This window comes from Penicillium chrysogenum, assembly GCF_028827035.1.
Source record: "Penicillium chrysogenum strain IBT 35668 chromosome Unknown utg000005l_segment0_segment0, whole genome shotgun sequence".
Lineage (NCBI taxonomy): Eukaryota > Fungi > Ascomycota > Eurotiomycetes > Eurotiales > Aspergillaceae > Penicillium > Penicillium chrysogenum.
Genome location: NW_026622753.1, coordinates 9,057,034 through 9,083,436, shown reverse-complemented (window position 1 = coordinate 9,083,436; position 26,403 = coordinate 9,057,034). Strand labels below are relative to the sequence as shown.

At 50.5% G+C, this 26,403-nt stretch overlaps 12 protein-coding genes across 12 annotated transcripts; 7 read left to right on the top strand and 5 right to left on the bottom strand.

Annotated features, from left to right (window-relative positions):
• Window positions 1–677: 677 nt before the first annotated feature.
• N7489_011805 (uncharacterized protein) lies at window positions 678–1,079 on the bottom strand (the record flags this gene model as incomplete). Its single annotated transcript, XM_056717554.1, has 1 exon — window positions 678–1,079. The coding sequence occupies one exon, from the start codon at window positions 1,077–1,079 to the stop codon at window positions 678–680; it is 402 nt and encodes a 133-aa protein (XP_056565176.1).
• A 1,775-nt stretch (window positions 1,080–2,854) lies between these two features.
• Window positions 2,855–3,966, top strand: N7489_011804 (uncharacterized protein; the record flags this gene model as incomplete). Its single annotated transcript, XM_056717553.1, has 4 exons — window positions 2,855–3,017; window positions 3,070–3,409; window positions 3,482–3,815; window positions 3,880–3,966. 4 exons carry the CDS (start codon window positions 2,855–2,857, stop codon window positions 3,964–3,966), a joined length of 924 nt encoding a protein of 307 aa, XP_056565175.1.
• Window positions 3,967–4,412: 446 nt separating this feature from the next.
• N7489_011803 (putative C2H2 finger domain protein) lies at window positions 4,413–4,870 on the bottom strand (the record flags this gene model as incomplete). The annotated part of the gene is made up of 3 exons (XM_056717552.1): window positions 4,413–4,527; window positions 4,586–4,765; window positions 4,830–4,870. 3 exons carry the CDS (start codon window positions 4,868–4,870, stop codon window positions 4,413–4,415), a joined length of 336 nt encoding a protein of 111 aa, XP_056565174.1.
• A 1,157-nt stretch (window positions 4,871–6,027) lies between these two features.
• Window positions 6,028–8,672, top strand: acoA (aconitate hydratase ACO1; the record flags this gene model as incomplete). Its single annotated transcript, XM_056717551.1, has 5 exons — window positions 6,028–6,063; window positions 6,160–6,177; window positions 6,293–6,367; window positions 6,451–7,918; window positions 7,969–8,672. The coding sequence occupies 5 exons, from the start codon at window positions 6,028–6,030 to the stop codon at window positions 8,670–8,672; spliced, it is 2,301 nt and encodes a 766-aa protein (XP_056565173.1).
• A 794-nt stretch (window positions 8,673–9,466) lies between these two features.
• N7489_011801 (uncharacterized protein) lies at window positions 9,467–10,562 on the top strand (the record flags this gene model as incomplete). The annotated part of the gene is made up of 4 exons (XM_056717550.1): window positions 9,467–9,550; window positions 9,620–9,632; window positions 9,683–10,042; window positions 10,138–10,562. 4 exons carry the CDS (start codon window positions 9,467–9,469, stop codon window positions 10,560–10,562), a joined length of 882 nt encoding a protein of 293 aa, XP_056565172.1.
• Window positions 10,563–11,217: 655 nt separating this feature from the next.
• On the top strand, window positions 11,218–12,966 carry N7489_011800 (glycosyltransferase family 20 protein; the record flags this gene model as incomplete). The annotated part of the gene is made up of 5 exons (XM_056717549.1): window positions 11,218–11,515; window positions 11,578–11,950; window positions 11,997–12,367; window positions 12,416–12,755; window positions 12,831–12,966. 5 exons carry the CDS (start codon window positions 11,218–11,220, stop codon window positions 12,964–12,966), a joined length of 1,518 nt encoding a protein of 505 aa, XP_056565171.1.
• A 625-nt stretch (window positions 12,967–13,591) lies between these two features.
• Window positions 13,592–14,329, top strand: N7489_011799 (uS17 family ribosomal protein; the record flags this gene model as incomplete). The annotated part of the gene is made up of 1 exon (XM_056717548.1): window positions 13,592–14,329. One exon carries the CDS (start codon window positions 13,592–13,594, stop codon window positions 14,327–14,329), a length of 738 nt encoding a protein of 245 aa, XP_056565170.1.
• A 500-nt stretch (window positions 14,330–14,829) lies between these two features.
• N7489_011798 (WD40 repeat domain-containing protein) lies at window positions 14,830–16,320 on the bottom strand (the record flags this gene model as incomplete). Its single annotated transcript, XM_056717547.1, has 3 exons — window positions 14,830–16,002; window positions 16,061–16,226; window positions 16,283–16,320. 3 exons carry the CDS (start codon window positions 16,318–16,320, stop codon window positions 14,830–14,832), a joined length of 1,377 nt encoding a protein of 458 aa, XP_056565169.1.
• A 585-nt stretch (window positions 16,321–16,905) lies between these two features.
• Window positions 16,906–19,823, top strand: N7489_011797 (putative spindle pole body component; the record flags this gene model as incomplete). Its single annotated transcript, XM_056717546.1, has 4 exons — window positions 16,906–16,965; window positions 17,032–17,240; window positions 17,320–19,735; window positions 19,791–19,823. 4 exons carry the CDS (start codon window positions 16,906–16,908, stop codon window positions 19,821–19,823), a joined length of 2,718 nt encoding a protein of 905 aa, XP_056565168.1.
• Window positions 19,824–21,336: 1,513 nt separating this feature from the next.
• N7489_011796 (60S ribosomal protein eL8) lies at window positions 21,337–22,468 on the bottom strand (the record flags this gene model as incomplete). Its single annotated transcript, XM_056717545.1, has 3 exons — window positions 21,337–22,047; window positions 22,112–22,192; window positions 22,463–22,468. The coding sequence occupies 3 exons, from the start codon at window positions 22,466–22,468 to the stop codon at window positions 21,337–21,339; spliced, it is 798 nt and encodes a 265-aa protein (XP_056565167.1).
• A 1,620-nt stretch (window positions 22,469–24,088) lies between these two features.
• Window positions 24,089–24,707, bottom strand: N7489_011795 (putative AP-3 adaptor complex subunit sigma; the record flags this gene model as incomplete). Its single annotated transcript, XM_056717544.1, has 2 exons — window positions 24,089–24,574; window positions 24,639–24,707. The coding sequence occupies 2 exons, from the start codon at window positions 24,705–24,707 to the stop codon at window positions 24,089–24,091; spliced, it is 555 nt and encodes a 184-aa protein (XP_056565166.1).
• Window positions 24,708–24,882: 175 nt separating this feature from the next.
• N7489_011794 (translation initiation/elongation factor MRX8) lies at window positions 24,883–25,905 on the top strand (the record flags this gene model as incomplete). Its single annotated transcript, XM_056717543.1, has 2 exons — window positions 24,883–25,394; window positions 25,479–25,905. 2 exons carry the CDS (start codon window positions 24,883–24,885, stop codon window positions 25,903–25,905), a joined length of 939 nt encoding a protein of 312 aa, XP_056565165.1.
• Window positions 25,906–26,403: the final 498 nt, after the last annotated feature.

Here is a 26,403-nt window from a genome sequence, read left to right as displayed (position 1 = left end):
ATCCATTGCCACGTATTCCGCTGACGTGCTGCTTCTGGCAACGATTTCCTCTTTTCGGGAATTCCAGCTTATTGGTGATCTAGCATAGAAGAAGATATAGGCTTCGATGCTCTTCCTATCTTCGCAATCTTGGTAGGATGCATCCACATAGCCAACAAGGTTGTCATTTGACTTCCCGAGCAAGACCCCGAGGTTCTTCGTCCCTTTTAGGTAACGAATAAGCTGCTTCAGCGCTTCAATGTCTTCTCGCCTAGCTGCAGAGGTTCGTCGTTGTTAGCTTGTTAACAGCTACTGCAATGTCAGGTTTCGATTTGTCGGCCAGCCATCCCAACTTGCCAATGTCTTCCATAAACGCTGAGGCTTCTTCCTTTGATACTGAGGGTTTGTCATATGATCCCAGATCTCGTACATCCTTGTCGTCCGAGTTTCTTGTGATATCTGGACATTTGTAACCCGTTTTCATCGGCAAATAGACATAGGATGCATCCTGTAATCCAGATTTGATGATCACCTCCTCCTGCGTTTGCCGATAGTCTAAGCGGTGCTGTCATCGTCAGTTAGGGCGATGAAAACAAATGGAGTTTAAAGATCAATATAAATATAAACATGAAGATGAAGACCCGGCCAGCTTTTAGCCGGTCAAAATTGAAGATAAGGATAAGGATCCAGCCAGCTTTTCACTGGTCAAAAAATGAAGTCTTGAAGGTGAAGACGGTTCTCAATGATAGACACTGTATAACACCGATTTGAATTAGCAGGCCGGTCGTTGTGTACTCGTGTTTGTACCCAGGCACCAAACGCAGAACACCAATGTCACCTTCGAACTCGAAGCGGTAGTCGATCCCTTCGAGGCAACGATGGTCATTGAAGAGTCGTTCGGCCATTTGTGGGGGTAACTTGAGGAGCACCAAGAACTGATTTCCGCTGTATTGTGCATCTTGTTCGAACTTTTGCACGATCGTTTCAGCTTCGAGCTTGACGTGTTGGAGGCGTTTGAATACACGAACGACAGCATCAGTGGGTAAAGCTGTCATGAGAGAGGGCATGACTGACACAGGCGGGAGTGCTAGTTGATCCATGCTGAGGTCAAGGGTGAGAGCAAAGTGAGAGTGAGAGCAAAGTGAGAGATAGCTCATTGCTAGTCCCGTCATCCACCATGCCGTCTGCCGAGACTTGTTGGGGGAGTGACACTGCAAATATCATTTCAGGATCCAGATCTCGGAGGCCAAGGCTAGATATAGACTATGCAGCTCACCTCACATTGGAAGAGGAATATCCACCAGCTGTTGTGCATGCATTCGGAGCATGCATCAATGAGAGATTCGGCAATAAGCAGAAACCGAGGAAGCCGCACATAGATCAGCCTCCCCTGAGGCTATACGCTAGCAGGGGGATTCACAGACGGAATGGGTGTAGAACGCCTCAAAACAGGTAAGGTATCAGGATCGGTTGTCCAGGGAAATCCAAATCAGGTTCCATCTTGATTCAGTAAAATTATCAATGAGAGAAAAAGTATGACGTCTTCTTGGCAATGTTTAAGGTTGAGATGAGCCGATGTCAAACTGGGAGACGTGATGAAAGAGGAAAGGTTGCTTTGGTGGGGGAGACGCTATGCATACCAAAGAGTGAATGGTTGATACCATTTAGGGAAGGAGTGTCTATGGAAGGAGCGAAAGGGCCTCCGACCCGATGGCTTCATATGCGTCATCAGGTAGTTCTTGGAAGCACTTGACGTCGGGGGAGTCCGAGTCATCGGACATATCTGAATGCCGCGACATAGTGGTCAACGTGGATTGAGGGTATGACTGGCATCGGATCTGGAGACGATGATGTGTGACTGAGCAACTCGGCCTCATTTCTGGCCTCATTTCTGGCCTCATTTCTCGGCAGATAGGTGATAGAAAGCAAATTTTTGTGTTTATCCAGAATCTTTATCTCCATGTGCTTTAATCCTCCGCGCCCGTGTTTTGGCCCCAAGGCGTCTATTCGAAACCCTTTGGGATTTGAGACCATAACATCGGTTCGGTTTCAGCAGGGCTAAGTGGAGTCGGCAAGGGGGGCTCGTTGGAAGGCAAGGTGGGGGGGGCTGATTCTCACTTCGTCGGTCATATTGATGAAGCAGTGGTAATATTGATGTTAAAAGCAGTGCAAAAGATGTAAGGATGATGGTGAAGTGAAGGGTGGGTGAGGATAAGAGGTGTGAGACAGAGGCAGGTCTGTAAATATTTAGAAAGAAGGTAACTATTGTCATCTCAGATTTGGTACGCCCCTGTCACATTCACTGAATTCTTTGCTTTTGCCATTTCCTAGAACCCATTGCTGGAAGTACAGTATTGTTCTGGATCTACTAATAATCCAAGTTACAGGCTCGCTAATGGATGTTCCTACAATTGAGAAATTTGGCGTCCAATCATGCTGCATCCGTGCCTTGATCATTCCGGTATATTATTGCCAAGATTGAAATCCATGTTGACTTCTATTTGGCATCAAATAAGGCTAAGGTGTACCGGCTGGTTGGTATAGACTGAAATGCAGGGAAATAGTCGTATTTCCCTTGGAGGTTGTTGTTTAGGTGTGTAATTCTCGCGCTAACTTAGGTACCTTGGTAGGTGCGGAGTACTTCTAATGTGATTTATAAGATGCATTCTACCACTCGGCTAAAAGATCATAGCAACAATCGTAACGTCCGATCGTAGCTGTAGTGGTATATATACTAGACCCTAGCAACCGCTCGGGACCACATACTGGTAATCAATCGCGCACGTGAGGGGTCACCCCACTATGGAAATCTGGGGAGCTTCGAATCGACATTTGCGTCAATTATCTCCAATCTGGGCCTTAGAGCTGAGATCTCATGGCCGCAGACTTCTGGGCTGGCTACATCAGCGGAGCCATTGGAATCATCATCGGTAATCCCCTCGATGTTGTCAAAGTCCGGCTGCAAGCAGGAAACGCACATGCAGATGCATCGCCCGCACATCTGAGCCGGTTTGAAAAAGCAAGCTCTCTCGTTCGAGGTCTGTGTTACACTGATTCGACACCAATAGCAGTCAATTGATATCGTTATAGGCGCAGCTGCTCCGATCTTAGGCTATGGAGCGCTCAATGCTATTCTTTTTGTTGCATACAACCGATCCTTAGCAGCATTGGACGGGTCCGTAACGGATCCCACCAATCCCGTGGGGGTCTCGCCTTACAAGATCTGGCTGGCCGGTGCCGCAGGCGGACTGGCTAGTTGGACCATCTCATCCCCAACGGAGTTCATCAAGTGTCGGGCACAGCTGGATCGCCGGCCAGAAGTCTCCTCGTGGGCGGTCGCCAAGGATATCTTCCGAACGCGCGGTTGGAGGGGTTTATACTTTGGGGGCGGGATTACTAGCGCCAGAGATTCAATTGGCTATGGATTCTAGTATGGAACTCACACGCCACCCCCAGATACCCCAGTGTATCATTTGAGGGATTCAGTGCTAACGTAGCGCAGTTTCTGGTCCTACGAACTTTGCAAACGGTTTATGACCTCTGATGATGATGGCTCACACCAGGCCGCTATGAAGATTCTGCTTTGCGGTGGCATTGCTGGCATTGTTACTTGGGGCTCGGTGTTTCCTTTGGATATGATCAAGACAAGACTGCAGGCACAGACAATTGCAGATCATTCGCCCAGGGCAACTGAAAGCCAATCTCTACTGCGATCACGCCAAACGCTAAGTTCTTTCCAGATTGCGAAAGATACATATCGTGCAGAGGGTATCAAGGCATTCTATCGTGGCCTTGGAGTCTGCAGTGTCAGGGCGTTCATTGTGAATGCCGCTCAGGTATGTTTTCCAAGGTTCTCCATGTTGCTATCATAATCGATTAAACATCTAACATCTGATAAAGTGGGCGGCATATGAATGGTTGATGAAGAGCTTTAATCATTCCTGGGACGCACAAGTGAAATCCCAAGAGGCCACAACGGGACTGTAAATATGTTCAACCCAGCCATTAAGCGTATAGAAGATCTGGAACATATCAAAACATTGGAAGCCGAGCTACGCATACCGAAAGCCGAGTTAGGTTAGATTCTATTTGGTATTGAGGGATTTCTATTGGAATTACTCGGTAGTATTGCTAGTAAGGGGGTAAATTTCGCCCCAGATGCCGTTTTTGCCGATGTTCGGCGGTTTCGAGTCACCCGCAAACCGGAAGAGCGAAAACCCGGCGAGTATCGGCAATATAAAAAAAATTGCTTCACGTGAGACTCCACCGATATGCATGTACGGAAGAGGAAGTCAACATCAGAATAGGTCTAGATGTATTATCCTGGAAACTTTTGTATGTCGATTTGCGTATGTCGATTTGCTGGAAAGAATATCGTGGTCGCGTAGCAAAGGTCTGGTTTTGATCCCGGAAGGCGAAGCTCAAGCTTCGATTCACTCCTTCATCTCGTCGGAGTTCTCTTCGCGCTTGCCGTTGTCGACAAGTCCCAGTCCGATCGCACGCTCGGCAAGCAATTGGCTGTGAGGCTCCTCACGCAGGATACGGAGTCTAAATAAGGCGCAGCTGGTCAGAGAATGCGACAAAAGACATGTCGGAATACACTCACCTCCGCTTGTGGTTCTTGCCCTTGGTATGTGCCTTGAGGTTGTAGTCGCTCTCAAACCATTTGGAGCACTCTGTGCAGTAGAATTTGCCTAGCCCAGGCAGATCCTCCACATCCTTCGAGTCCTTGTACTGCTGGAGGTGACGGGGAGTTTTGATATCCGCGACGACTTGATCATAGTCTCTGTGAGTGTGTTAGCAGTCAGCGCCAACAATAGGTACAGATATAACCCCTAGAGAAGACATACCTGGTGCGGCGCTTGTTCTTGACTCTTCTGAGAGCACCCATTGTTCCTGATAGCCGAAATACCTCGGAGCTAGAGCCGAATATCAAAATAGATGCAAGGAAACGAAAATTGCTTATCACCGATTTCCGGAGTGAACGGTGGAGGAAAGCGGGTCAAAGAGGCTATGGACAATAGCAAGTGTTTGAGATGAAATTTCCGCCGATTGTGGGTCACGGGCAGCGATTGAAACGCCTGAGCGGTGATTGGCTGGTGAACAGACACGGCACCTTGGCGGCGATGCGGGATTGCCATTCGGCTCACCTCGGCTCAGTTGCATTTCGTCACCGTACACCCATGTATTTAATGACGTTTGCATGCGGTATGTTGTTCCAGCTATCCAATTCAAGTTTAATACAATTTCGAGTTATATAAAAGATAGATGCAGCTATAGAATATAGTATATGTAGGATATAATGATGGCAATATTGTTTTTAAAAAGGCTCTCCGCTTGTATAACATCATATAGCATCATGAACTAGATATAGTAAACACATGTCGCCTGTTGGCTGGGTTCATACTTACGAAACCCACCAAATCCACATGCCACCAGCTGCCCTTTAACGGTAGCACGGGGTACAGGCCGAGAGAGTTACATGAAAACACATTGACCTTTCCAAGTCAGCCCTTTTGTCCGAAACGGGAGAACTGGGCGAAAGGGGTCTTGTAATTGGAAACTCCGTGATTGGTGGCCGAGTTATACCCGTCACATGCCTTGTATCGGTGTTACGTTCCCGTTCCATCCCAAAGTGAACACAAAGGGAGATGTTGGATATTGGAAGTTCAAATGGGAAGAGAACATGAATAGAAAAAGAATCCGGGGTATATTCCTCTTACAACTCGTCCTCTATCATAATAGACCTTGAGTAAATCTTTGAGAATTCTCGGCCATAAGCAGCGTCTATCAAATTGCCCAGCCCTTCTTGCCGTCGCATGCGGCAAGCTTAGTCCAATACCAGCGTATTGTATCGCCGTGGTAACAGCGGTTACGGCTCTACTCCCGGTCCCCGTAGAATCTTTCTCCCACTCAAAACCAAGCTTTCGTCCTCTTCTTCCTTTTTGATCTCTTCCTCTCTCATTCAACTCTCCACTCTCATACATACTTTGGTGAAGGTGGTTACTAGCTCTTGGATGTGCAATCCCATCTCATAGAGCTTCCATCATGATCTCCACCCGCCTTGCGCGCGCCGGTGCGCTGGTACGTTTCTCCCTCGGCTCACCGTTGCCACATGGCGATCTACCTAGGTGCCAGTCTCTTGGATGAATGGAAAACTAACTTGTGTTTCAACTATAGGCCCCCAAGTTCCGTCTTGTAAGCAGCGACCTCATTGCCGAGCTTTAACTACACGTGGCGTGGCACATATGCCGGCGTGCATGATAGCTCAGACATAGCTTAGACCTGCAGTTACTGACTTTTCAATGTATAGCTTAGCGGAACCCGGGCCTTCGCTACCGTCAATGACCCCCTCGACAAGAAGGTCGAGATGACCAACCAGGAAACTGTGAGTGGCTTCCAGCCTAACGCCTCGAAAAACGGGCGTCGAGCACGATTCCAAGCAATAGCGACTGACGTATTACATCTCAGGGTCACTACATCAACTACAAGAAGATGTCCGAGAACCTCGCCATCGTCCGTTCCCGTCTGCAGCGTCCTCTCACTTACTCCGAGAAGGTCCTCTACTCTCACCTTGACGACCCTCACGGCCAGGACATCCAGCGTGGTGTCTCTTACCTCAAGCTGCGCCCCGACCGTGTTGCTTGCCAGGATGCCACTGCCCAGATGGCTATTCTGCAGTTCATGTCCGCTGGCATGGACCGCGTCCAGACCCCCACCACCGTCCACTGTGACCACTTGATTGAGGCCCAGGTTGGAGGTGAGAAGGATCTTGCCCGCGCCAACGAGATCAACAAGGAGGTCTACGACTTCCTTGCCTCCTCTACTGCCAAGTACGACATCGGTTTCTGGAAGCCCGGTTCCGGTATCATTCACCAGATTGTTCTTGAGAACTACGCCTTCCCCGGTGGTCTGATCATCGGTACTGACTCTCACACCCCCAACGCTGGTGGTCTCGCTACCGCCGCTATTGGTGTCGGTGGCGCTGATGCCGTCGATGTTATGGCTGGTCTCCCTTGGGAGCTGAAGGCCCCTAACGTTATTGGTGTCCGCCTCACTGGTCAGATGTCTGGCTGGACCTCCCCTAAGGATATCATCCTGAAGGTCGCCGGTCTCCTCACCGTCAAGGGTGGTACCGGTGCCATCATTGAGTACCACGGTCCCGGTGTTGAGTCCCTGTCTTGCACTGGTATGGGTACCATCTGTAACATGGGTGCTGAGATTGGTGCTACCACCTCTATCTTCCCCTTCAATGACCGCATGTACGACTACCTGAAGGCCACTAAGCGTCAGCACATTGGTGACTTCTCTCGCGAGTACGCTGCTTCCCTCCGTGAGGATGAGGGTGCTCAGTACGATCAGCTCGTTGAGATCAACCTCGACGAGCTTGAGCCCCACATTAACGGTCCCTTCACCCCCGATCTCGCCACTCCTATCTCCCAGTTCAAGGAGGCTGTTAAGACCAACAAGTGGCCCGAGGAGCTCAAGGTCGGCCTGATCGGCTCTTGCACTAACTCCTCGTACGAGGATATGTCCCGTGCTGCTTCCATTGCCCGTGACGCTCTTGACCACGGTCTCAAGTCTAAGTCTCTGTTCACCGTCACCCCCGGTTCCGAACAGATTCGCGCTACTATCGAGCGTGACGGACAGCTCGAGACCCTCGAGGAGTACGGCGGTGTCATCCTTGCCAACGCCTGTGGACCTTGCATTGGTCAGTGGGACCGCCAGGACGTGAAGAAGGGTGAGGCTAACTCCATCATCTCCTCCTACAACCGTAACTTCACTGGCCGTAACGACGCCAACCCCGCCACCCACGCGTTCGTTGCCTCTCCCGATCTGGTCGTCGCTATGACCGTTGCCGGTACTCTCAACTTCAACCCCATCACCGACACCCTCAAGGACAAGGATGGCAAGGAGTTCAAGCTCAAGCCTCCCACCGGTGACGGCCTCCCCACTCGCGGCTACGATGCTGGCCGTGACACCTACCAGGCTCCCCCGCTGATCGCTCCGCTGTGAGCGTTGCTGTCTCCCCCTCCTCCGATCGTCTCCAGATCCTCGAGGGCTTCAAGGCCTGGGATGGCAAGGATGCCACGGACATCCCTATTCTGATCAAGTGCAAGGGTAAGACCACCACTGACCACATCTCCATGGCTGGCCCTTGGTTGAAGTACCGTGGCCACTTGGACAACATCTCCAACAACATGTTGATCGGTGCCACCAACGAGGAGAACGGTGAGGCCAACAAGGTCAAGAACTGCTTCACCAAGGAGTACGATGCCGTCCCCGCCACTGCCCGTGACTACAAGGCTCGTGGCGTCAAGTGGGTTGTCATTGGTGACTGGAACTACGGTGAGGGCTCTTCCCGTGAGCACGCCGCTCTCGAGCCCCGTCACCTCGGTGGTCTCGCCATCATCACCCGCTCCTTCGCTCGTATCCACGAGACCAACTTGAAGAAGCAGGGTATGCTTCCTCTGACCTTCAGCGACCCCGCCGACTATGACAAGATCCGCCCCGAGGACAAGGTCGACCTCCTCTGCACTCAGCTCGAGGTTGGCAAGCCCATGACCCTCCGTGTCCACCCCAAGGACGGTGGTGCCGCCTTCGACGTCTCCCTCAGCCACACTTTCAACGAGTCCCAGATTGAGTGGTTCCACGATGGCTCTGCCCTCAACACCATGGCCCGCAAGGCTTAAACTGCCTTTCTTCTGTCATGACTCCCCAATAAAACCTTCAAGTGTTTCGGTTATAACCGAAACACCTGTGTAAACTACGTTCTCTTGTGTGTTGAACAATTCAGATACATGCTTCTGAAAACCACGGTGTGACACGGCGACCATTAACTTGGTTGTCTATTGCCCATGTCCCTTTCGCGAGCAGGATACGAGGAGTTGCGCTCTTGGGAAAAATTATGAATGAACTTGTGTTTTTGTAGGCCTGATTTCTCGGCCTTGCGTTGATTCCCGATATCTGGGTGGGACCAATGGATATACTCTTTTTGATTTTTACATCACTGTTTTTGTATGTTAAGAATGGCATGCATACACAATTTCTTTTTGTTTTCAAATTGTTCCTCTCCTAGGTCGTAGATTCATACCAATGTACGTATTTCAACCACGTCCGGCATAAGTAGAGAGAGAACGTCCGACAGAGATACCGTTTACACCTCGGACATATCAAAAGCTGAGATAAGCTACCGAGGCACATTTTCTGCCCCGCGTTTGTTGGACTTCAGTATAAGATCGAATTGGACGCCATCAGATCATCTTATTCCGTCATAGTGTCCGACAAGTTTGGCGCTTTAATATACTTCCAGGTTCACCTATACATCTCATTACACACCATCTACCCGCATCGAACAGGCCAACAGCATTTTGAATGATAACCCAACCACCAGTTGACCACTGATTTGCACTTCCGGACCCGGATATAAGGACGAGGTTATTGAGGATCTCCTATTTTTTATCTCTATTCCCACCCTATCTTGAGAATGACGACTCAGCTCGTCCAGCTCCCAGAAGTGGAGCGCCTCAGCGCCTCGGTCGTAAGGATTCTAGGTGGAAATCCGGGGAAGGTGAGTACATAGATGCCATGATGTCACTATACCAGGACGAACTAATCAATAGCACGCTCTGCGATACAGTTCACACTCCAAGGTAAGCATCATACTCCATCCACTCAGAACATATTCTAACCACACATCCAGGCACAAACACATACTTAATTGGCCGCGGCCACCGGCGAATCTTAATAGACACAGGTGAAGGCATGCCCGCATGGGCAGCAAATCTTCAATCCGTGCTTTCGCAAGAAAAAGCAACAGTACACCAAGCTCTCCTGACACATTGGCACGGCGACCATGTCAGCGGGTTGCCAGATCTGCTCAAGCTCTGCCCTCAGGCTCAGATCTTCAAGCACCAGCCTGATTCCGCTCAGACAGATATCCATGAGGGTCAGGTGTTCTCCGTTGAGGGTGCTACTCTTACAGCATTCCATACGCCTGGCCATACCGTTGATCATATGGTATTCATGCTCGAGGAGGAGGATGCTATGTTCACGGGTGATAGTAAGTGCGGTTCTTTTAACCCAACCCTTCCCTTCCACCGATAGCACATGATATACAAGGTCCTTTCGAGAAACATATCTGACTAAAATGAACAGACGTCCTAGGCCACGGCACAGCCGTCTTCGAAGATCTCAAAACCTACCTCAACAGTCTGCACCGGATGCGCGACCGCGTATCCTCAGGCCGGGGCTACCCCGGACACGGGGCGGTGATGGAGAATGCCGGCGCGCGGATCACCGAGTACATCAAGCATCGACAGCAGCGGGAAGATGAGGTCCTGCGCGTGTTGCGATTTGGAAAGCTTGATGTCGCGGCTGGCGAGTCCTCGCCGGTACACAAGCAAGCCTGGACGCCTATTGAGTTGGTCAAGCAGATCTACCGCGATGTTCCGGAGTCTTTGCATTTACCTGCTTCGCATGGTGTATTACAGGTGTTGATGAAGCTTGAGGATGAGGGGCGCACAGTGCATGAGTCGGATTCGGGAAAATGGAGTCTTGCGAGTGAAAGGTCGGCTCTGTAAGTTATATAGATCTAAAAGACTTGGAAAAGATATCCGACACCTTAAAACATCCATATTGTGCTTTGATCATCTGACTTCCTTGACTATGGATTGTTGCACGATCTGGTTGTCCAGATGCGGAGTCAGAATGATCAAAACCTGTCTAGGAAAAGATCTGACGACATCCCTCTATCAAATCCAAGCAGAATAGAAAGAAATAGAAATATTCTTTTTTCCTTGGTTCTTGGTTCTTATAATTTTTTCCCTACTTGTTTTCTACACACTCATGAGAGCGATATTGAGGCCCACCGGTCGTTCCAGCAATTCCAGGGAAGAGTGACGTTCGCATTCCGGTCCCCCGCTTTGCCTTCTCACCTTTTGCCCTTTTTTTCCCTCTCTTCACACTCGACTCTTTTTTTTAATTTGGTATTACTGCTAGCTGTTATCTACCTATGGAGATAGATTGCTAGTCTGGTGCTCATTCGGAGTGAATATCCACTTGTTCCAAAGGTTGGTTCATAATCGTCATGATCTCCAGTTTCCCCATCTACGAAATTGACTCTAATCGCATGTCCTCTCGGAACTATAGGAGTCCAGCTTGCCTTGCCTACTCTCAAACCCATTATTTTAATCCATATAATCTCATCCTCCATTTTCCCCCGGCATCCGATCCATCATGCCTTCCATCGAGCCCAAGAATGAAGCTCGCCTGCTTCTAGTGTCGAACCGTCTGCCGATCACCATCAAGCGGTCCGATGATGGAAAATATGATTTCTCAATGTCTTCAGGAGGTTTGGTCAGTGGTCTGAGTGGCCTTTCAAAATCAACCACCTTCCAGTGGTACGGCTGGCCCGGTCTGGAGGTTCCCGAGGCCGAGATCCCCGTCGTGAAGCAGCGCCTCAAGGAAGAATACGGCGCTGTACCGGTCTTCATTGACGATGACCTGGCAGATCGACACTACAATGGGTTCTCCAGTCAGTTGCTCCTTCCTGCGAAACACTTGGAATGTACACTAATACTTTGTTCTTTCGGATAGACTCCATCCTCTGGCCTCTGTTCCATTACCACCCTGGCGAGATCACCTTCGACGAATCCGCCTGGGAAGCTTACAAGGAAGCAAACCGTCTTTTCGCAAAGGCTATCTGCAAGGAAGTACAGGATGGCGACCTGATTTGGGTTCACGACTACCACCTGATGCTGCTTCCGGAGATGCTCCGCGAGGAAATTGGCAGTACCAAGAAGAACGTGAAGATCGGTTTCTTCTTACATACACCGTTCCCTAGCAGCGAGATCTACCGGATCCTTCCCGTGCGGAATGAACTGCTCTTGGGTGTCCTGCATTGCGACCTGATTGGCTTCCACACTTACGATTACACGCGCCATTTCCTGAGCAGTTGCTCGCGTCTACTGTTAGTATGCCCCGTACCGCTTGGAGTTTATATCTAACCAGATTAGGGGTCTTGCAACTACGCCCAACGGCATTGAGTTCCAGGGCAAGATTATCACATGCGGAGCTTTCCCCATTGGTATTGATCCTGAGAAGTTCAAGGAAGGATTGAAGAAGGAGAAGGTCCAGAAGCGCATTGCCATGCTAGAGCAGAAGTTCCAGGGTGTGAAGCTGATGGTCGGCGTCGACCGTCTTGATTACATCAAGGGCGTGCCCCAGAAGCTGCACGCGCTCGAAGTGTTCCTCAGCGACCACCCAGAATGGGTTGGGAAGGTCGTGCTTGTACAAGTCGCCGTTCCCAGTCGACAGGATGTCGAGGAGTACCAGAATTTGAGGGCCGTGGTGAACGAGCTGGTGGGTCGGATTAATGGAAAGTTCGGTATGTATCGTCGTTTGGTGTTCCGAGCAACGCTAATCCTCCTTCAAGGTACGGTCGAGTTCCAGCCTATTCACTTCCTGCACAAGTCCGTCAACTTTGACGAACTCATTGCTCTCTACGCCGTATCGGATGCCTGCATTGTCTCATCTACCCGTGACGGTATGAATCTGGTGGCCTACGAGTACATCGCTACCCAACAGAAGCGCCACGGTGTTCTGGTGCTTTCCGAATTCGCCGGAGCAGCTCAGAGTCTGAACGGCAGCATTATCGTGAACCCCTGGAACACGGAAGAACTGGCAGGCGCCTACCAGGAAGCGGTGACCATGAGCGATGAACAGCGGGCGCTCAATTTTGCTAAGCTGGACAGATACGTGTCCAAGTACACCAGGTACGTTTCCCTGTCACCCTGCCAACCAGGTCGTCTCCTGTTTTCGTATTTCGTTTCCGACTGACCATTTTCTAGCGCATTCTGGGGCCAATCCTTCGTCACCGAACTCACCCGGATATCAGCTCACTCTGCTGATAAGTTCCAAGCCAAGAAATTGGCGGAAGCAGATTCAAACGGAGGCGATGTGCCACCTACGACACAAAACGCGTAATAATCTTTGATGTTTCTCTTCCGAGACATGTTTTTCCCTGTTTCCAGGTGCTCTGCAGTCGGAACGGGTCTTTCAAATGAAACTTAGATGGCCTTCACGAACATGGATGAGGCGAAATGTATTTTCTTAGAGGCTTCTTGTTGGTTTCTGCTTTCCTTTTTTATTTTTTAAAATTTGATTACTGTATACAGGTTGGGTTTCCTTCTAGGCCAGACATAGGAAACGGGTAGATTGGCTCATAGTTATTGTCCAACTGTATTGTAATAGGAGGTAGCGGATGGGACAGAGTTGTGAAATCCGCTTAGGTGAATTGACACTCTAAAGACTTGAACAATAAGCAGTTGAGCTGCAATGTATACTTTTTAAATATGAGGATATTGCTATCAAGTTGCCCAGTTACTCCTAAGTCCATCCAAGTCGATGTCTTATACTAGAGTGCAAACAGTGCAAACATGCTTCCCCGAGAAATTCTCGAAATCCTTAAACTGCAAACACCGCAAGCTCGCATCCATTTGGGCGGTCATTACCACAAACCATCCACCTGCTTGACCACCTCCAATTCCTCGTCTTCTCCAATCCCGTTTAACTACAATTGGCGAGCAAACCCCCTGCTCCCCCACCAACAATGGCACCAAGCCACCTTCTCCGGGCAACAATGCCTCTCCGCGCCTCGATCACCACACCTCTGTCTCTGACACGCCCTTCAATCCTCCAATCAACCACATACCTCACCACGCTCCGCAACGCCTCAACAACCACCCCAACCCCCACACAGCCCAAGACCACCGGCACAGAAACGCAAGCGCCTTCCCGCCTGCGCAACTACGCCTCCGCCCTGAAAACCGGCACCGTAGTCTCCGTCGGCCGCATGGACCGCACCGTGCGCGTCTGCCACCGCCACACATCCTGGGACCGACACATCCGCAAGTTCTACCCGCAGGAAACGCACTACCTAGTCTCCGACCCGCGCAACTCCCTCCGCGAAGGCGACATAATCGAGTTCTCATCCGGCGCACCCAAGAGCCGAAACGTGCACCACGTCGTCGAGCGCATCATCACGCCTTTCGGCGAGGCCATTGCCGACCGTCCTGCTGTGTTGTCGAAGGAGGAACGGGAGGCTGAGCGTGAGAAGCGCTGGGCGGCTAAGTATCTGCGTCGTGAGTCGAAACGACTTGGTCGTGAGGTGGATCTTGTGGAAGAGGCGGCTAAGGCCGGTGTTCCTGTGCCGGAGGGGGAGGCGCTTTCTACTGCGCAGTTGATTCATCGGATTCATGCGGAGAATGAGCGTGTTGGGAAGGTTAAGAGGATTGTGCAGGAGAGAGTCGCGGAGGATGAGAAGATGCAGGAGAGTCAAAGAGGCTAACTAAGCGCTGAACTGTTGGGTTTTACTGAAGAAGTGTACGTTTAGCTCTTTATGGCAGTATTTGAACTGTCGGGTTTGTCCTTTGGCCTCTATGTTGCATATCGGAGGTTATGTACTGTATTATATACCGCTTCAATCTATTTTCACTGGCATTGGCATTGTGATGTGTTGTATTCCTGTGGTGGATCTTCCAACTAAAAGTAGGTCTAAAGTACGTATGAGAAAAGGAAGGAGACGGACCATCAATATCAAAATACAAAAACACCAACAGTGTATACATCGTAAACATGGAATTTTCCTAGACGACGTCTAGTTCAATCCCCTAATCATTTGTAAACAGAAAAGAAAGTCACTGGTATCACGGAAGAATAACCAACTCCTTTACCCAGAAAAGGCAAATTGTGCCCGTCAAATCCTGAACCCTTCAACTTAGAAGTATGACCCTGGCGAGAAACGCAGTGCTCCCAGCTCCTCGCTCAGTGCTAACTTAAAATCGAAGGTCATGCCGCGAAGACCCGGACCTTGAGATCAACACTGCCAGTTGCCAGAACACATCGAATTGACATCTTTGTCGCGTCTTCTTTCGCCCCGTTAGACGCAGCCTCGGTACCGTTCGCGCCCTCATTTGCACCAGCGTCCTTAACCAAAGGCGGCGCCCACCGAAGTGAACTGATGAAGTGGCCGTGGGCCACAATCGTGCGCACACACTTGCATTCTTGCGTAAGATCCCAGCACCGCAGAGTCTTGTCGTCAGATACTGAGAGAAGGTATTTCCCACCGGGATGGAAGACCAATGAGCGGACCCAGTTGTCGTGGCCAACAAGGGTCTTGATGCAGTTTCCGCGGGTATCCCATAGACGGATGGTCTTATCGCGAGAACCAGTAGCCACAAACTCGGCGGACGATGATGCTGGCGGTGGCTTCTTTAGCCCCGCAAGAGCTGCAAAGTGAGGGTAGCTTGTTGGCGGAGCGAAGGCCACACACTCGATATAGTGCTCATGGCCCAGGAATGTTGATTTGGTATCGCCAGATGAAATATCCCACAGGCGTGCAACACGGTCATCTCCACCAGAGAAGAGGAACCGGCCATCTGGGGACGGTGTAACATCTCGAATCCAGTCTCCATGGCCCTGCATGGATTTGACACAATATCCGGTTGTGACATCCCATATGCGCAGTGTGAGATCGCGAGAAGCCGAGACAAGCAGGTTTCCTGACATGGGAGACCCCGCAGCTCCGGATGGAATGAACCGAACTGCTGAAACACTGTGGTCGTGCCCTGGTAGCGTCCGGATGTTCTTATACTCGTCAGCCGGGTCCCACAGTTTTATCGTCAGGTCTGACGAGCATGATGCAAGAAGTGTGCCTCCGCGGGGGCCTCCATAGTCGACGTCCAACACTGCCCTGGTATGTCCTTTGATTGTGCGTTCTAGTTCACCCAACTCCCAGTCCCAGATCTTGATTGTGGTATCGTCTGAGCCGGAGGCCAATGAAGAGAATATTGGATGGAAAGCGAGACACGATACTGGCGAGCGGTGCGATTCGAGGTCATGGCGCGCTGGTGCGCGAGGCAGCCAGGAGACTGGGTCTTGGTTTTTGCGATTCAGAGAGGTCGGAGTTGCGGTATCCAGCTCAGACTGGAGTGAAGCGCATCGTGCTTCCAAATCCATAATCTATACCGGAATAGCGGGTTAACAAGAGGAAGGCTTGTGGTATGCTTGGTCTTCGCACCTTTTTCTGTAACCGGACTACGCTCGTCCATTTCTTCTCCAAGAGGCCTTCATATTTCTTTAGTGTGGTATCGTCGACTCTAATCGAGTCGCCTAGTTCTTCTCGTAAAGCGGCGGAGCTGTGGTGTAAATTCACAGAGGTGAGGTAGGCGATTATTCCTTTGTGTCTGTCGCAAAACACCATCAGCGATCACCCCTAAATGAACCAGATCGGGTCACATACAGCTCCTCCGCCTGCCGCGACGTGAGAAGTTGACTCATGGCGTTATATGTACTTTCTGTTCTCGCCTATCCAAATGCGCATGCACCAAATTGGTCCACAAAACTGCGATGGAGGGGAAAGTGGGAGCGATGTCGGCGAAGAAAGGGGAGTTTGGACTTCCAGAATTGACGAATTGGCGAATTGACGATTTGATCCAGAAGAAAGAAAGAAAAGAGAAGATAAATATGAAGAAGTTGAGATCCACCGCGGGGGTTTAAACAAAACAATCTTCGCCAAGGCTTTTGTTTACTTTCCTTCAACTTCAACTGTTTATTTTCTTTAACTCCAGTGTCTTTCGACTATCCCCACCTTGGTCATTATACCTACACCTTTGACTTGACTGAGATTCATGTTCTAGTTGTCTTATTGATTCTTTCTTTGATACCCTTTGGGCATCAACCCACAGTACGACCATCTGAACCCCGAGACACCCCGACCCCCCGCAACACCAACTCCAGGACCTTTGATCTCTTCTCCGGAACCTCCTCTGCTGCCATGCGCACTTCTGGTCGGACACTACAGAACGTGCTGACTCCTTCTCCTTCCTAGAACCCGTTCATAGTTCTCGTTCTTCCCCCATCAGAATGGCTGAAGCCACGGAGGACTTCTCCTCCTTACCCTTGCCCGACCGGTTCGCTCACAAGGTGCGCTCATTCCTGCATGACAAGTCGGATCGATAGGATCGCTGAAATTCTAACACCGATATGCAGAACTGGAAAGTCCGAAAGGAGGGATACGAGGATGCAAAAGGGCAATTTGAAAAGACTCCTGATGAATCACACCCGGTCTTCGTACCATTCATACAAGACCCCAGCCTGTGGAAAGGGGCAGTTGCAGATTCCAACGTGGCCGCACAGTCTGAAGGTCTTGCCGCATACTGTGCCTTTTTGAAATTCGGAGGAGCCCAGGCCTGCACGAGGTGCGTCAACCCCCGGTCCCAGTCGCGACAGCCTTCTTGGTCCACCCCTGCATCCACTGACAAAAGTTCCCATTTATAGGTCCCGCTCATATACGATTGGCCCAATCGCTGAGAAAGGTCTGCCATCTACACGACCGGCCGGTAAAGCTAGCGCCCAGGAAGCTCTTTTATTATGCGTCGAATTGGATAAGGCCGATCCGGTGATCGAGGAGCTACTACCCATACTATCACACAAAGTACCGAAGGTGATCGCCGCCTGTCTTGCCGCCTTGACCCTCATTTATCACAACTACGGCTGCAAGATCGTCGACCCGAAGCAAACTTTGAAGGCGCTTCCCAAGGTTTTTGGCCATGCCGATAAAAATGTCCGCGCGGAAGCACAAAACCTGACCGTGGAACTGTATCGGTGGCTCCGGGAGGCCATCAAGCCTCTGTTCTGGGCGGATTTGAAACCTGTGCAACAGGGAGATTTAGAGAAACTATTCGAAGCTGTGAAGCAGGATCCCACACCGAAGCAAGAACGATTCACTCGAGCACAACAGGATGCCATGGCTACGGCCAGCGCTGCACCGGCAGGCGAGGAGGGTGAGGAACCAGCTGCCGACGGATTTGATGAGGAGGAAGATGGAGTGGTGGTCGATGCCTTCGACCTGGCGGAACCGGTTGATGTGTTCAAGAAAGTACCTGGCGACTTCCATGAGCAATTGGCCTCGTCAAAATGGAAGGACCGCAAGGAAGCGTTAGACGCTCTCTATAACGTTGTCAACGTTCCCCGAATCCAAGATGGACCTTACGACGAGATAGTGAGGGGATTGGCCAAATCCATGAAGGACGCCAACGTCGCTGTCGTCACGGTAGCTGCGAACTGTGTGGACGTGTTAGCCAAGGGCCTTCGCAACGGTTTTACCAAATACCGAGGCGTCATTATGGCGCCCATGTTTGAACGTTTGAAAGAAAAGAAGGTGACTGTCGCAGATGCTTTGGGCCAGGCGTTGGATGCTGTCTTCACAACGACAACCCTTACGGACTGCTTGGAAGAGATCTTTGAGTATCTCAAGCATAAGAACCCACAAGTCAAGCAGGAAACTGTCAAGTTCTTGATTCGTTGCTTGCGCACAACCCGGACGGTACCAGCTAAAGCAGAACAGAAAGCAATCGCTGATGCTGGCACAAAGCTATTGACCGAGTCAGCCCCGGCAATCCGCGAAGGAGCTGCCGAAATTCTGGGTACCCTAATGAAGATTCTGGGTGAACGGGCCATGAACCCGTATCTCGACGGACTTGACGAGATTCGTAAAACCAAGATCAAAGAGTACTTTGGAACCGCTGAAGTCAAGGCCAAGGAGCGGCCCAAGCCTATTGTGGCACCCCCAAAGCCTGCTGCCCCAGCTGGCAGGAAGGTCGTTGGCAAGAAGCCGGCAACAGGGCTGAAAAAACTAGCCCCTGTAGCCGCTCCACCTCCCCCAGAAGAACCCCCGGCCAAGCCTGCAGCCAGAGGAATCCCTTCAAAGCTCGGTGCGCCGAAGCCCGGCGGCCTTCCAACTCCCGGTTCAGGCCTCAAGCTGCAACGGAAGCTTGCTGGCCCCGGAGCCACTGCGTCACCGTCAAGACGAGTTGCTGCACCTCCAGAAGAGGATGTAGCTCCCCCGCCACCCGCTCCCAAATTCGGTCTTGGTCGTGGCCTTGCGGGTCGCCCCATTGCCAGACCGTCGGCGCCTGCTGAACCTGCGCCTGCGGCTGCCCCAGTCCCTTCACCTGCTGCCAATGCTATGGCAGCCGCCGAGCGTGCTGAGCTAGAGGCATTGCGGGCGGAGAAGGAGAACTTCAACCGAACCGTGGAGGAGATGAAGTCCGAGCGTTCAAAGCTCAACTCAACGATCACTGAACTTCAGAACCAGAATGCACAGTTGATTGAGGACCACACCCGCGATGTCTTGAGCATCAAGGCGAAGGAGACTCAACTTGTTCGCGCACGGAGTGATGCGGAAACTGCGGAGGGAAGTGTTCAGAAACAGCAGAGAGAAATCGAAAGATTGAAGCGTGAACTCGCACGAGCACTTCGCGCGTCTGCCATAAGCCCACCTAATGCTGCCTCCGATGCAGGAAGCATGGGCATGCCAGACACAAACTCCATGTATCAGGACCACATCGCCAACAGCAATGCTGCTTCACGGTCTGGCCTTCACATGGGATCCCGCTTCGAAAGCTCGCGTCCTCGAAGCTATGCTTCTGCTACTCCCAGCGAGGAGAGAGAGAACAACGGGATGGAGTCACCAGGACCCAGCAGTCGCAATGGCGGCCTCGGCAGACGTAACTTGAGCCCTACATACGGTTACTCGGCTGTTGGTAGCCCGACGCGCTCATCTGCCCGAAACTCTAACACAAATATCACCGAAGACGACCAGCAGCAGCCCAGATCTTCTGAACCGGCAGAGAACTGGAAGCGAGCTGCGGAAGTCACCAGCCAACTGAAGGCGAGAATTGAACAAATGAAGGTGAGTGATTGTTTATCGACGACCAACGTCTGAGCCTGAACTAACAAGGATACAGGTACGCCAAGGGCTTTCACGACCTCAACGTTAATGACCAAATGACCGCGATCACGTTTATGTCTCGTCCTTCTTCACGCTATACACCTTTTTCGCTTGCTTTTGCTTCAACTTGTGTCTTTAGACAGAGTTTCTCAGTGTCATCATTCATACAAAATAAATCGGTGGTGAGCATCTCTGGTCTTCTGGGAGCATAGGGCTGGGCTTTTGGGGTTCTTTGTACTTTTTCTTCTCTTATGCTTTGGCCGTGGACCTCTGGATCTTCCTGTAATTTCATCATACCACCCTTGTCTTTTCTTATTCTGCTCATGACTATTGGTTTCCGGTATCGATGGGGTTAAACTGTTTGTTATCACTATCTTGCTATGTATTTCTCCTGCATGGTGATTGTTTTACATGTATGTGACCTCTATGTAGACTAAAGTCGTCGCCTGTTGCCTTCCATGTCTGAGCATGCCCCTCGATGATGTGCCCGTAAATGATGAAGTGGCACCAGTGGAAGAGTATAAAAACACATTACCCATTGGACTGCCCCTCTTATTGTCTCACTCCTCTTCTCTACCATCTCTTCCCGCTTTGCTTATTCAAATCAAATTCAAAGTGGGCTGAGAACGGTACGTATACACCTCCCCTACCCACCTTGACCATTCGGTAAATAGAGCAAAGCCTGAAGGTACGGATAAGCTAATAGTTCTTGTCTGTAATAGGCGAGCCAGACAGCCACGCAAAGGCCAAGTACCAGGCCAGCCAGCAGGTCCATGATGCGTATGATTTCAGTGGAAGTGAGTTCTAGATAGTCTCGTGCGTGTAGAGTGTGGATATATTTCTTCCTGCATACATATATTTGTATGTGACATGTGCTGGATATGTTTCCTAGGGGAGATTACCCCTCAATCTCACTCGTATATATATGTACTGTGCAGCCTGACAGGTCTTGTAGTGTTCTTAACTCTTTAATAAACAGCTATATGGCTTCTTCAAAACCAGATTGTTTGATCGGATTATGTAGAGATCTTTGAAGACATGTGCCAAGACGGGACTATGTTCTAGAAAAAGCCTTGGTATTCTTGGCAAGTCTCACAGATCGCACACAAGTTGTGAAGGAAAGAAAAAACCTCATTGAGCGAAATGTTGCTGATCAAGAGATCTACCATCTCTACGCATGGACTCTTACAATTGAGACCATTTACTGTAAATACGAAACAGACGACATGAATGCCTAGTTCTGATGGGACTACAGAGACCATCAATAGATTGAACAGGTAGAAAAATGCATTCATGGGTATCTGCAGAAAAGTGGTACATGGGGCCATTGGAGGTTCGTGAGAGAAAATTGTCTTTTTTTTTGTTAGAACAGGATCCAAAAAGGGCCGAAGGGCTCGTTTGCACCCATCTAAAGCTAAAAGAATTGGCCGTCAATAGATCGTCAAAGCCTTCAACACCTTGTCGTTTCCCATAACAACATATTATTTTTGAGATCCGAGCGCTTCGATTAGAAAACGATCCCGTCAAACAGGCACCAAAGGAAAAGCTGTAGTTACACAAGCTTAAACCTTGATGGCGGCAGCGAGAGCCTTCTCCTTCTTCTCGATGCGGGCGTTGGCCTTGGAGCCCATGATACCACCACCCCAGTGGCGGCGGGAGTCCTCGTACTTGTCGGTGTAACCCTCCTTGATGGCGGAGAGGAGCTTGGCGAACTCGGCCTTGTCCTCAGCGCGGGTCTCGGTCAGGGCGAGAACGGCGGAGGTCTTCTTGTGGACGACTGTGCCGAGACGGGCCTTACCCTTGACAATGGCGTAGGGGACACCCATCTTGCGGCAGAGAGCGGGCAGGAAGACAACCAGCTCAATGGGGTCAACGTCGTGGGCGATGAGGACGAGGGAAGCCTTCTTGTTCTCAACGAGGCCGACGACGTGGTTGAGACCGTACTTGACGTTGTAGGGCTTCTTGGAGACATCCTCCTTCTTCTTGCCCTCGGAGACGGCGGTAGCCTCCTGGACGAGACGCTCCTTCTTCTCGGCCTTAGTCTCAGGACGGTACTTGGAGAGGAGCTTGAAGGTCTGGGCAGCGGTGTTGCGGTCCAGAGTGGCCTGGAACTGAGCGATGGAAGGAGGAACCTTCAGGCGCATGTTCAGGATCTTCTTCTGGCGCTGAAGACGGACATACTCGGGCCACTTGACGAAGCGGGAGAGGTTGCGACGGGGCTGGATGTCCTGGCCGATACCGAAGTTGCGAGGGCGCTTCTCGATAAGGGGGTTCTGTGGAAGCAAGGTTAGCGTCTTTAGAGCCCAATGCACTTCTAGGAGGAAGAAGAAAACGTACCTTGGCAGCCTTCTTGCCATTGCCAGCCTTGCCCTGGGGGTAGGGCAGGGCGGCGGCCTTCTTTCCGGACTTAGCAGGGGGCTATCATTGAGGAAGAAGATCAGCGTGCTGTTCACATATTGCTGTATCTTCTTTGAACTCTAAGGAGAACATGAGCCAAGCCGTGTTACGGGCATTGACTCCATGCTTCCAGCCAAAATCATCACACGATGCGCGACACATCTCTTTCGAGGCTGTGCGCGATCGGCGGAATTGCTTAGATCAGAGATCTGAAGCAAAGCGAATGTCGCAAGACATCGCGGGAACTAGAAGAAGTCTCTGATGTTATCAAGAGACATTTGGGGTACTCACCACCATTTTGTCGACTGGGATTGCGCTGGTTGACGGTTGACGGATGAGAAAGGGAAAAGTTCGTGTGGATGCAACTTATGAAGTTTCTGTGGTCACGCTAGCGCACTCATGTGACCAGGGCTAGGGCAAGCCACTAGGGCAGCTCTGCGCGGACACGTGATTGAAGTCACATGATATCAATTATCTCTTGAGATCCGGCAGCAGCGATGGAGCGTAACTTCCTAAATTATCTAATTAGCCTATGAATAACAGAAATCCAAGGGCAGCTCCCCCTAGCTCTTTTGCTTCTCTTCAAACCCAATCAGTATACGTCGAAATGATCGAAATACAACCTTCCATTTGAATGACAGGACGCTAATTATCGGGGGTGCGGAAAGATCGCCGCTACTATCCTTAGGCTCCAGATTGGTCATGGTGGCATGTCTGGGCCCACAACTGGTCAGACTCCCTGACGATGTACATCGATCTGTCCACGGCTATTTGATGTCGCGTTGTCGAGCTTTAGAATCTCATACTCTATCGCAATACAGAAAACTCTACGAGTGCGCACACGCAGATATGAACGAACCTGCAATCGAGCTATGTGATGAATGTATCCGGTTGGAATGAGCTTATTCAAGCTGTTGTCTCTCAAACATCACTATGAACACCTTACCATCCGTTATAATTGCATCAACTTCTGCTCCCTTCTCGAGCCTTTACCAGAAGCATCCTGCCACCAGGCACACCAGGTACTGCAAGAGTCTCAAAGTGGCTCGAGGATCCCTTTTTGAAAAGTACTGCCTAAGTAACAGTGTATGAATCAACAACACTTTTTTCCTTTTTTTCACCAAGGAGCTGCCGTATTTGTGGTGCAAAAATGGATTTCTCGCAGGGAGTTGAATAATCGCATTCCATCTATTCATGCGTCATTGACTGAATTGCCCAGGGATAGCCTGCAACATGCTAACTTCGTCGATTTAGCACAATGTGGCTGAATACACCGTTGAAGATATCAATGCTGCTTTACTAGCTGCGCTCATGACTCTATTATGGGAGGGAGGACGAACAAAACGTCAATTCGATATGGTGGTCATTAATTTCATGAGCTCAGCCCACCACATTTACTCTATGTGGTGGCATGGCGGCATTCAGAATCAGTGTGCCCGTTATCAAAATCTCATGCGCCAGCCCGCGAACAACGTGACTGTTGCCATAGACATGTTGCCGGCGTACAAGTTTGATTGTACCAGAATAGAGAGTGCTCACGTCTATGCTTAGTGCAAACTTGAGCCATCCGTCAGATACTTTCAATCACTCGTATCTTCAACCAACCCAGTCCAAGCTCTTAGCTTCTGTTTCTACATCAGTTCATGCCTTGAATCACATATACCTTCAATCACCCAAGTATATATTGAAGCGAATATGAGTAATTGACTTTACAAAACTTCACAATCTACAAACATGTCACTCAATATATCATTCAAGGGAATCAATAGCCGAAAAATCTAAACACAACACCCGAATCCTGCGAAAGCAAGTCTAGAATGCGTAACCATAACGCCTTAGATAGACCAAATAGGACGTAGTGATCCCGGTCCATCAATATGCAGGTCATCAGAAGAGAAAGCCTCCGTCCTCCATAGATCACCTCCACGCCCCCAATCCGGGCAAAGCCCCACGACCCAAACTAGTACTAGCAGCCTGAACAGCCTTCTTCTTACCCAAAGATCCCTCCTGAGCACGCACAGCAGCAATGATCTTCTCAATATTCGTCTCAACAACCACACCACCGACAATCATCTCACCGAGCACAGCATGCAGAGTCTCATAGCCAAAGATAAGATCCAGCTCGCAGACATTCTCGAACATGCGATCCAGCGCCTCGACAAATACCTGAATCAGATCGATCAGAGCGAGTGGGGACTCGGTCGACGTAGAGATCATGATGAACGACAGCGTTGCGTACGTCCGGTATGTGATCTGGGTGGGGGCATCGGAGGGTCCGGAGGCGGAGGAGCTGGCGCCTTGCGAGAGGAGAGGTGGGAGTGGGAGGAAGTTGCAGGCGCTTGCTGGACGCTGCGCGACTAGACGGTATATTTGCGCGATCAGGGATTGCTGGGTTTGTGTGTCCTGTTGCTGGTTAGTTGGGGTCGTCCCGCGCGGAAAGGTGCGAGTACGGCGGGGTTCAACTCACCAGCTGTGTGTAGAATTTTGTCAGTCGGGGCTGGCCATTATTATTGAAGACGAGGACTGCGTTGATCATCTTGGCTGGTATGCTTGGAACAAGCTAAAGAGAAGGTCAGGCTTATCTGGATGCGATAGCTGATGATGCGGTCTTGGCTCGACTTGCCCCGTGCGCCGATCTGGAGAAATCGATATCAACTCTACTTTTTTTTAAAGGCTTTATATCGACTCTTCTTCGGATATTCAATGTCATGATGAACTCAATACCAGCATGTAGGAACTCTTCATCCAGGATATCATTATACACAACAATCCGAGCCCTATCCTCAGCCTCGAATCCCAGTTCAAAGCGCGAACTCAAAGACCTCACCCCGTCCGACCTCTGCTACTACTGGGATACAAGACCCCCCAAAGACGAGCAACTAGCCTTCGCCGACAAGGTCTTCACTCCATCGCGCCACTCACCGGTCAAACTCTGGTCCGCGGCCAAATTTCGCACAACACCATTTGCATCAGTCGAGCCCGAAGTCGCATTCCTGGGCCGCTCAAATGTCGGCAAGAGCTCACTACTGAACGCCATAATGGGGAAGGAGATATGCTGGACATCGTCGAAACCCGGCCGAACACGGGAAATGAATGCGTTCGGGATTGGAGGTACGAAGGGCGGCGAGTCGAAGGTTGTGCTGCTTGACATGCCGGGATACGGAAAGGCGAGTCGGTCCGAGTGGGGAGAGGAGATTATGAAGTATCTCCAGGGACGGAAACAGTGAGTTATGACCCGCCCTATATGGAATATGAAAAACATGAGACGAACCTACCTATGGTGTACACTTACTGACGAAGATATTAGACTCCGTCGCGCATTCCTTCTTATCGACAGCACGCACGGCATCAAGCAAACAGACGCAGAGATCCTCAGACTATTCCGACACCACGCAATCCCGCACCAGATCATTTTATCCAAGGTGGACAAGTTCCTCGTTAGGCAATTCAAGCAGATAAAAACTGGTGTCACCCCCGCCAATATCGAGCGACTACAGCTCTTGCTCCAGGGTATCAAACCCATTGTGCAGCCAGATCCGGGGGTTGCGGAGGGGCCTGGGTCTTTGGGGGAGATTTTGACTTGTAGTGCCGAGGCGCGGATTGGTCCTGGTAGGGCGCTGGGGATTGATGCTGTTCGTTGGTCGATTTTGTCTGCTGCTGGGATTGATGGGAGCTTGCAGGATAGTCGGCTTGCTGTACCGTCTGCCGCGGAGACGCCGGTCACTTTGTCGTGAAATGGCTTGTCGCGGTGTCCATATCCGAAACTATCCTCGAGTTTTCAGACTTGACTCTGGTGCGGCTAGTCAGGTCGACTAGCCCTTGGCTGAGCGCATGTATATCTGTGGGCCAGAGATGAGACTGTACACTCTTACTCCTTCCTCTGGGGCAAGGTTTGAGATATCCGGCTTTTCCTGAGTATGGCAACCAATCCTTGAATCGGACTTGGCGAGCTATCAGACGCTATCAGGGAACTAGCCGGCATGGGTCTACGACAGCATATCTAGACCGCCAAGCAACAATATGGTGCAAGTTCGAGGCATTTGTATGCTTCGCTACGTATATAGGGCCAGCTGCTGTAATACTATATCAAATGCAATTACAATAAAATTTAAGCACAAACCCAACTCAGGACAGAATTTTCGACATAGGTAATCAATCTATTATGGGCAGCCCAATACAGGCAAAGCATGACGAAAAATATGTAAAAGAAGCACCGAGCTGGCAGGCAACAG